Source organism: Hesperophylax consimilis, chromosome 24, assembly GCF_061612785.1.
Source record: "Hesperophylax consimilis isolate HC1 chromosome 24, BYU_Hcon_1.0, whole genome shotgun sequence".
NCBI classification, from domain to species: domain Eukaryota; kingdom Metazoa; phylum Arthropoda; class Insecta; order Trichoptera; family Limnephilidae; genus Hesperophylax; species Hesperophylax consimilis.
Window position 1 is genome coordinate 22,566,057 of NC_142859.1, and position 9,458 is coordinate 22,575,514.

The 9,458-nt window shown below is 33.6% G+C and overlaps 1 protein-coding gene across 1 annotated transcript; it reads right to left on the bottom strand.

Moving 5' to 3' along the window:
* Positions 1-1,115: 1,115 nt before the first annotated feature.
* Positions 1,116-8,965, bottom strand: Mat1 (CDK-activating kinase assembly factor). Its single transcript, XM_089646569.1, has 5 exons — positions 8,681-8,965; positions 7,929-8,225; positions 4,873-5,114; positions 3,316-3,494; positions 1,116-1,599 (listed from the first exon to the last, which is right to left on the bottom strand). Exons 1-5 carry the CDS (start codon positions 8,802-8,804, stop codon positions 1,497-1,499), a joined length of 945 nt encoding a protein of 314 aa, XP_089502695.1. The 5' UTR covers positions 8,805-8,965; the 3' UTR covers positions 1,116-1,496.
* Between the last annotated feature and the right edge of the window lie 493 nt (positions 8,966-9,458).

Here is a 9,458-nt window from a genome sequence, read left to right on the forward strand (position 1 = left end):
TACATTCACAAAAAGTGCAACTAAATTGAAAATAGTTAATATTTTTCACTAAATATCAAAAAAAAAACTATGTTGATATTTAGCACAAAAGGTATATTCAAAGTGTTTTTAGTGAGAATTACAGATTTCTGTAATTAGGTCATCAATCACTGTGTCCTCCTTCGCCCTCTGCCTCTTCACCCCCCAGGGCATGCCCTACCAGGATCGACCAGTCGAACCCGCTCCTCAACGCTACTGGATTATGGTGAGATTAATGTCCGTCAGTCAAGTAAATATTATGTACATGTTTTTACAAGATTTTAACAAAGAGTAATGGATTACCATTATAAAGTCTAGGATTCCACCTCCCTGTATACACTGACCGTAAGCATTTACAATGTGTTTTATTTTTACATCCTGGAGTAATTTTCATACAATATCACCTTTTATCTGTATTTTTTAAAGTGACACCTCACAAGAGCATTCCTGTCTGTACAGTGTAAAGGCTATATCGACGCCCGGTTGGTGAGACAGGTTAAGGTAGGGGCTATAGGAAGGGAATTATTAATCTTGAATAGGCCTGGATTATAAGGAGGAAAAACAGATGCCTGTAGCTAGAAAGCTTCCACAAAAGAGCCATCTTACACAAAAACGAGTCAAATAAACATATATTTAATTAAATTAATTTAAAATTGTTTTAATATCTTAGAAGATATCGCAATTTGATAAATCACTCCCAACAAAACGGTTGACCGCATCGATAAGGCTATTATTCATGTAAGGTAGGGTTGTTTATTTGTAAGTTTACGATAATATTATTTGGTTTCAAGGATAAAACACAAGTTATTTTTATGTTAACCTTGTTATTTTGTGAATATTGCGAGTATTAGTTCTTTTGTTGTTTGTTGTTTATTTTTCTGTTCACAGTGTTTTGTATTTTAATAATGTTCAAATATAGACCATAGTAAAAGGAATACAAACAAAATGCAACTATTGGTAAGTCTTAATTATGAAAACGAAGAAGGGAAATCCGGCTGTCAAAGAGTATTAGTAAGCTAGTATTGTAATAAAAATTTAAAATTCACGATGAAATAAAACAAGAAACATTGTTTCTACATGTTCTACATGTTAAGAATAATAATACATAGCTTTTCCTCACCATAAAAAGGCTATTGTGTTTGATGAGGGAATTCAAGCTCAAATAATAAAATCATATAATGACAAGTGAGTAACAAAATTCCTAAATAATAATAACAAGTAAATAAATAACAAAAAAAGCAAAATTTATGAACAGAAAAAGAAGAATTTATTAATATTATTTCAATAATTTGGGCTTATATATTTATAAGGGAAGTACGGAAATATTACCAAAACCAGTTCCAGTAGATAGATCTTCTCAATGGCCCTATTATAAACATTAATTTAATTTTAAATTTGACACTATGGACACCTAATATCTAAGCAAATCATACCCAAAGTAAAAGTAGTCTTTGGTGGTATCACAGCTGGTCGTTCAGCTAACTGTTGGAGTAGTATAGTCCTGAGAGGGCTTCTTGAATAGCGCGAAGACAGGCCAATTGAGAACTGTAACCTCCAGCTCTTTCCGTCTCTGATTCGGTTCTGATGAAAGGAAAAACCATAAACATAACTTTATTTATACACGATGTATGGAAACAGGCATTACAAGCGGGAAACTGGAGAATCTACGTCAAATAATGAACCCAAAAAAAATAAAAAAATTCAGATCTGTATTGACATTTTATTCGACAACTAAACTGTTTAAAAAAGCTTTTGGTGTTGTTGTTATTTGTTTTTGGGGTATTATGCCGTGTTGCGCTAACTCCTTCTTTAGCCAACGTTTCGGACAGCATTGCAGTGTCCATCATCAGGGCAGATGTGTTATTTGAGGTTGTGTTAAAATGTGAGCTTATGTATGAGGTTGTGATACCGTGTTGCCAGCTCCAACCCTCTGAGCTAACATTAACGTATCATTTTTTAATTAAAGTGGTTTTCTTCGTTTAGCTCTGGTGTAGCCGTCAATTACCGGATACCAAGAACTATTAAGCTTAGCTCCATCGTCTCTATTAATGTTTACGGGATTTTTATGAATTTCAATGGTCTCCGTAATCAGCCGTGCTCTATAAGTTTTCGGTCAATGCTGTCAATGGTCAATTCGGCAATGCTGTCCGAAACGTTGGCTAAAGAAGGAGTTAGCGCAACACGGCATAATACCCCAAAAACAAATAACAAAAATACTTTTGGCCGTGAAAATCTTAAATCATATTTCTTTTGGTGTTGGGTTACACACGCATATTCACGCTCGACGGTTTGGTTCAATCGAACATGTTGACTTGGAAGCATGCTTGTCGTTGAGCCCACACGCTCAAGTAGCTCGACACCAGACGCTTTAGCTACGACGCATTTTAAAATATACCAAACATCTGACACTAACCGCCCCAGCAATCAACTCCAAATGTGATGTAGATTCACCATTTAGTCTTTCTTTTAGGCCCTAGGGAATTTGCAGTGTTGAAGATTTGTACCTAAGTACAATCAAAGCAATGCAATTGTAGTGTCGACCTTGTACATTCACTTCACTTTTGGATCTTACCTCTCCTAGTTAGTTAACCACTCAGAACATTAGAACGTCAAAAGACGTAAATATGATAATAGCGGTCAAGACATTAGAACGTCTTTTCACGTAAACGCGCGAGATTTTACAAAAATCGATTTATTTCCATCACTAGTATACGGATTGCCATGATTTAAAAAACAGAGTATCGATAATGAATAACGCTACGCGTCTGTATTCAAGAATATCTATGGAATGTAGAGGTGCATTATCTAAGTCGATTGGATCTGTCATCTTGTTCGTTCATAATTTATTGCGTTTCTAAATAATTTATTAAAAATATTTTAGTTTGGACGGTTAATATTTTGAGGTGACTAATAGTTTTTAATTATATTTCTTCAATATATAAAGTGTTATTTCTTTATGATACTCAGAAAAAAGTACATTTTTCACAGCTTTGAAATAATGGTCAGCGATTTTTACATATTTTTGACGTTTTCAGAAAATGTATATTTAGAAACGCAAATATTTACGTATAACAATACAATACGATAGTGAATTTCATAATCTTTCCAAAACATCTTTTAGAATGAGGCTACGTTTCCCAAAACGTGAGTCATGAAGCTTTTAACAAAACTCGTAAATATCACAAAAATTTTCACGTTTTGACAGATCGCAAAGGAACACAAGGTAAATAATAGTCTTTGTCCGAGAGGTTAAAACAAAAATAAAAATGTTACTTTCTCAATAGTTTAATAGCATACCTGACATGGTTCATGTAACCCTTGGGCAGCAGATCCTTGGTGCCTGGGGGTGGGGGCCCCAGTAAGGGGGGTGTTGGGGGCGCTGTGTACTGGAATAGGGGCCCCTCCAGTACCACAGGCATCGGGGGGACCCCACCTCGCCCCCGGGTGAACTGGACGCCACTGGAGAACTGGGTTGCCTGCAGAAAAAAGTTTCAATAGTTGTAGCAATGAGACGGTTCATACAGATCCGTAAGCTCTCAGGCCATAGGCAAATTGGGCTTTTTCCCATGTTTGGTCGTATTCCTTTGCTTTAACCTGAGGGGCGATTCCAGTTCTACTTAAGGATAAGGAATTGTCCTTAACCTTAAAATTACTAACAACTGTAATTCCAGTTCTCTCGGATGACAGTAGAATTGTTCTGAACTTTAAAATTAATGCAGCAGAATTGTCATTAACCTAAAAATTAATGACTTTTTCATTAACTGCGATTCCAGTTCTCTCGGATGACAGTGAATTTTTAACCTTCCAGCGGGCGCGTTGAGAAATTTCTCTTGAGCGGGCGCTTGTCGTAAATTTTACGTCATCGAGTTTTCTCCATGTTAGTGGTGTTTTCTTTATACAAATGTTAGGGAATTTCTTTAAGGTTATGAAAAATTATAATAGGCAGTACTTAAAAAAAAATATTTGACTTTCTTAAAAAAAACGAAGCAACACTCTAAACGTGTTAGTATTTGAAAACAAAATATTTTATTGACTTATTTAGTCAGAATCAATATTCTCATCCTTACAATTGTTACAAACCACCTCAACTGAAGAATGGTTCTTGCATGTAAAGGACTGGCAATGACAACACTTCATTGATGCTGAGGATCTTTTCTTATCCAGTGCACATAACCGACAAACACCGCATTTTGGAAAGCTTCTGTTTTCTTCTTCTGTTATCGGTTCAACTGCCCGACCGTAATTAACTTTGAGAAAAACACTTATATCTTGCGGTAAATGTTTGACATTTGATTTGATTTGATTTGACTCTAGCATAGCTCGAAGCACGATGCTTACGAATGAGTGGTAAGAGTGGGGGAAGCGATATGGCGCGTCTGTAGTAAATTTTACGACAGCGCGCCCGCTGGAAGGTTAACAGAAAATTATTATAACTGATTTGTCGAGAATTCAGACTATCCATGATTTTTCACGGGTCTGCGCTAGTTAAAAATGATTAATTTCATGTCTGTCTATGATTACAACTCTGGTTAAATGAACTGTGGATTTGTTTTGAATTTGTGGTTAATTTTAAAAATTGGAACTCATTAGGCTCATCCGCACTCATTTATAAAATTGGAATTCAGAATACTCTGTAATTTTTTACGCAAGTATTATTGTATTTTCTAAGAATGTAATCTATGAGTAGGTACCTACTAATGTCTTTTTTCATATGGAATACTAAGGCAGATGGGGGTTTGAACCCTCCCTTATACATATAAGTCCTGCAGGTAACGCATGTACTTACACTCCAAAGAGCTAATCAATTTGATGGTTTTGACAAATTTACTATTTTATAATTAAATATGTACAAACCTTTACTGTGGGAACTACAATCTTAGCACTTTCTTCTTTGGCAATCTGAGCATTTTGTGCAAATGTGTTGATAATATTTTTGGCGTTCTCCTGAGAGAACATCAACTCATCTATCAGCGCTTCCTTCTCTCTTAGTTTCTGTTTTTTGGCTTCTTTCTCTAATCTGATCAGCTCTGATTTCCTGTGTTCTTCTTCTGCCTTTTCTATCTCCAATATCTCTTCAAGTTCTATTTCTTCTCGACCTAAAAAGTCAAGAGTTAATGGCTGCATTAAATTTTTTTATGTATGAGCAAATTTTTTTTGGTTTCTTTAATTTATTAATGTAAAATAAAGAATTTATTACATATACATAAAATCTATTAAAATGTATGAAGAAAACCAAGGCGCACAACTCACACAGCAAGGAGGCACTAGTGTAAGATGTAGCAATTTTGTTTTGTACTATTTAGTGATATACTCCTGCAGAAGTGGACTTCGTCCAAGAAACATGTAGATTGTGTACATAAAAATAAAGTGATGTAAACTAAGTTATACTAGTCCCAGGCAGAGATTGTATGCACGTCATCGACTTAAGCATGTAGGAATGTAGGTTTCTATAGAATTTTATAACTACTATGGTATTGCCAGTAATAAAAATCAGCATAAAATACATAGGTAGATATTTAAAATTAATTACTTATTCATTCATAATTTTACCATAAAAACAATTTATTTGTATTCATTTTTATATTCATTTTCGGGAAATCGACAGTTTACATTTAATCAGTTTGTACATAAGTATAATATAGTAAAATAAAACCAATTATGGATTTCCTCCTTGTGACTTTACCTCTACTGAGACAGCATAATCTTTGTGTATGTATTTTGTTTATTATTTGTGTTTTTTACAATAAATATATGTACAATGTTTACAAGTCATACTGTTTTAATTTATACTACACTTAATATGTATATATATATTTATAATTTAATATGGAATAAGTAAATTAAATTTGTGAGAAAGGTATATGAATATTGTCACACAGATACAGACAGTAATTAAAAGATAATTTTGAAAAACAATAATTTGAGAATTCGCCTGCATCCCAAATATTTCTCACTGATTGACTATTATTTATTAGCAAGTTATTTTGAATAGCCTGCTATTTCGGTAGATGTTACTTTTGAAGCTGTCATTTTTTGACATTTGACAAGTAGAAACTACGCCATTAATAAAAATGGAACGATACACGCTTCAACAACGCATTGAAATTATTAAAATTCACTTGAGTGAATCAAATGCAAATCATCTTGAGTGATGAGGCCCATTTCCACCTCGGTGGCTTCGTCAACAAGCAAAATTGTCGCATCTGGGGCTCGGAAAACCCAAGAGTTATTGTTGAAAAGCCTCTCTATCCTCAACGTGTGACTGTTTGGTGCGGTTTATGGTCCGGCGGAGTCATTGGACCTTACTTTTTCGAAAATGAGGCTGGAACAACAGTTACGGTGAATGGATTGCGCTATCGAGAGATGATTAATGAATTTTTATGGCCGGAATTGGATGATATTGATCTGGACAACGTTTACTTTCAACAAGACGGCGCTACGTGCCACACAAGCAACGAAACCATTGATTTTTTACGATTGAATTTAAAAATAACACCTCTTATTGGAAAACCCTGTATAATTCAAATGTCATGGTAATGTGACCACGCAATTTTGAATATTGAAATTTTTAAAACACTTGAAAAATATATTGCATATTGTTTTCTTTTGTGAAAATGTTATTTAACAATTTTTTTGTTTATTATTTGTAAAATGTAACTAATAAAATTTAACTTCAATACAATTTTATGTTTCTATATTTTTTTATTTCGATTCCACATATTTATTAATGTATGCTTACAAATAAAATATTATGTATCTATCATCGATGTAGGTACTATGTTTTTATTATAAATATAAACTAACTGACGTTTACCCGGCATTGCTAGGGGTTATCCTTAGGATATATGTATATACCAGTGTGGACTTTTCTTAGGCCTTTTTAAGATTTACATTTCCGTCGTACATTATTTTGATGTAACTCATAAGGTTTAGCCAGCGTTAGCAATGTAAGCGCCCAAATTTTTTTTTTACAATGGTTAGAAAACATCGACCTTTTCTACTTTCAATAAAAATAATATACATCCATTATGTATATAAAACATCCGCAAGAAATTTTCTAAATGGTAGTGAAAATCTTTTCCAAAACCGTTGCGTAGTTTAGAAGAACTAAGCGTACAAATAGACAGACGCGGATAACGACTTTATTTTATACTATTTAGAGATGTAAAGATCCCGTTAATTATAGAAGAATTGTCACTGTCACCCATCAAGATAATAAGAAGCAAGTTACGACATATGAATCCTATAATTTCTATACCCGCTATATCCGATTTTTTGACAAAATGATCTGAGTATGACATCTTGTTCACATGTTTGCGAGCAACAAGAGGAGCCTAAAATTGAGTTTCAAAACTCTCCTTATCACGACCAAAAACCATGTTAAAACTGCGAGTGAGAAACCAAATCCGCTATATTATACAGAAAGTTACTATCAAAACGCGCTATATCGGATTTAACCAATCACAAGCAGTTATTTTGCCAAAATACAATATGGCCGCCGCTCTGACGCCACGCTCGTATGCCAAAATAATCTAAACGTGTGTTTCTAAACCCGCCATATCGGCTCAGTTGACTTTCAAAAGCCTCTATATCACGAAGTGAGTATCAAAATCCGCTTTATCCATTTTATTTATCGAAATTACTTAATTATTGCTAGACATATATAGAAAAATAAATGCTTTTCGAAATTTTATTACTCCAATTCATTATATAAAAAAATTTAATGCAATTACTTATGTACGCTAGAGATGTGACAGTTTTTTGCGGTTTTCTCCAAATCAATGAAAGTTGATATAGCGGGTATAGAAATTACACGACTCATATGTTCCTTTCGAATGCTCCATTATAACGTGCATACGAGCTCTGCCTGGGAATACTATATTTGTCTTTTATAATAAAAAACTATATACCTGCTCTAGATTTGTTCTTCATAATAATCTCTTTATTATCCTTCTTGTATTGTTCTATTTTTTTATTAGTAGCGACTATTTCGATATTGTTGCAGAGGTTGAAGATTATAGATTCAATGTCCTCCAAGTAGTCATTATATTCTCTCAGCGAGGCAAAGTCCTCCTCCTTCTTGTTGTAGTCCTTCAAAACCCTTTTCCTGATGTCCACCTCCTTCTCTACTTTTGCATCTTCAAAAAGCTGAATCCTGAAATTACTCCTTCGCAGGGGGACATTGCAATCTGGGCAAGAGCCAGAACCTAAATAAAGAAAATATAAATTTAATTACTGAATCAACCAAACATAGAGGAATTATTCATAAAACTAAAACTGCAGCAAGTTATGAAGCAGCGAAAACTCTTGAACGGTGAGCTCTCAATATAAGAGTCCCTTTCTTAATCTTGTTCATCGAGTGTACATTACATTCGGTAATTATTTACATAAACGCTGCACTTTTAATCGGCACAAATTATGGAAATTACACTTTATTTCAAGAATTACTACAAGAAACTATTTACATGCACTTCTGTCAGACAATAACGAGTCTAGATGTATTGTAACGTCGTTGGTTATGTTATGCTATGCTATAATAATAATAACATAGCATTTATATAGCGCAGTTTAGTGTCATTTCACTTCAAGTACGCTAATGTTTAATAATGTTATGTTCGGCTATCTTTAGTATTCCATAAATACGATATAGTTTGCAAAATACCTTTTAAAAACAACAGATCTACACAACTTTCGCATAAAGCATGTCCACAAACATTGACCATCAATTTCAGGGACGGGTTCCGGTATTTTGTGGTTTTGCATCGTGGACAAGCCTGGTCATCCATTTTCGGCTATTGTTTATGCAGCCATATAATGCAAAACTCAATTTAATATTAGAATGAGAGGTTAAAGATATTGTTATTTACATCCGCGGCGGAATATTTATTTTTGCGCAGATTAAATAACAGAATTACATAGACAAAATACGAATTTGACAGCTGCTCTTGGCCACTATTGACTCTCGCCGCCACTTCGCAAAACCATAGAAACTGTTCAATCTAGCAGCGGAGACAATCTGTCAATTAAAAACTGAAATTTAAAAAAAATGTAGGAGAAAATGTGGGGCATAGTTGAACGATTCTTTTTATTAAAATTTGTGTAAAAACATCTAATAAGTCCAACAAATTGAATGTTTTAAAAATTGAATAAAAAATATTAAGGAATCTACCACAAAGAGTACAAAGTCCTTTTGATCGATTCTTTTTATTAAAATTTGTGTAAAAACATCTAATAAGTCCAACAAATTGAATTTTTTAAAAATTGAATAAAAAATATTAAGGAATCTACCACAAAGAGTACAAAGTCCTTAAATTATTTCTAATTGTGTAATTTTGTCTGCAAGAAAATTTTACAATTCGTAAAATATAAAACCGTTGTTTTTATAATCGACAACAATATAGAAATTTCATATTTACTCTTTAGATGCATCGTTTTGTAGT

Bases quoted from the DNA above. Each gene is read 5' to 3' on its own strand.
- Mat1 (XM_089646569.1), bottom strand. From the start codon at position 8,804: ATGGATGACCAGGCTTGTCCACGATGCAAAACCACAAAATACCGGAAC. The intron at 5,115-7,928 runs GTATATAGTTTT...TTGACTTTTTAG, and splicing joins GAAGAACAAATCTAGAGCAG to GTCGAGAAGAAATAGAACTT. The intron at 1,600-3,315 runs GTATGCTATTAA...TCCTTTCATCAG, and splicing joins GGTTACATGAACCATGTCAG to AACCGAATCAGAGACGGAAA.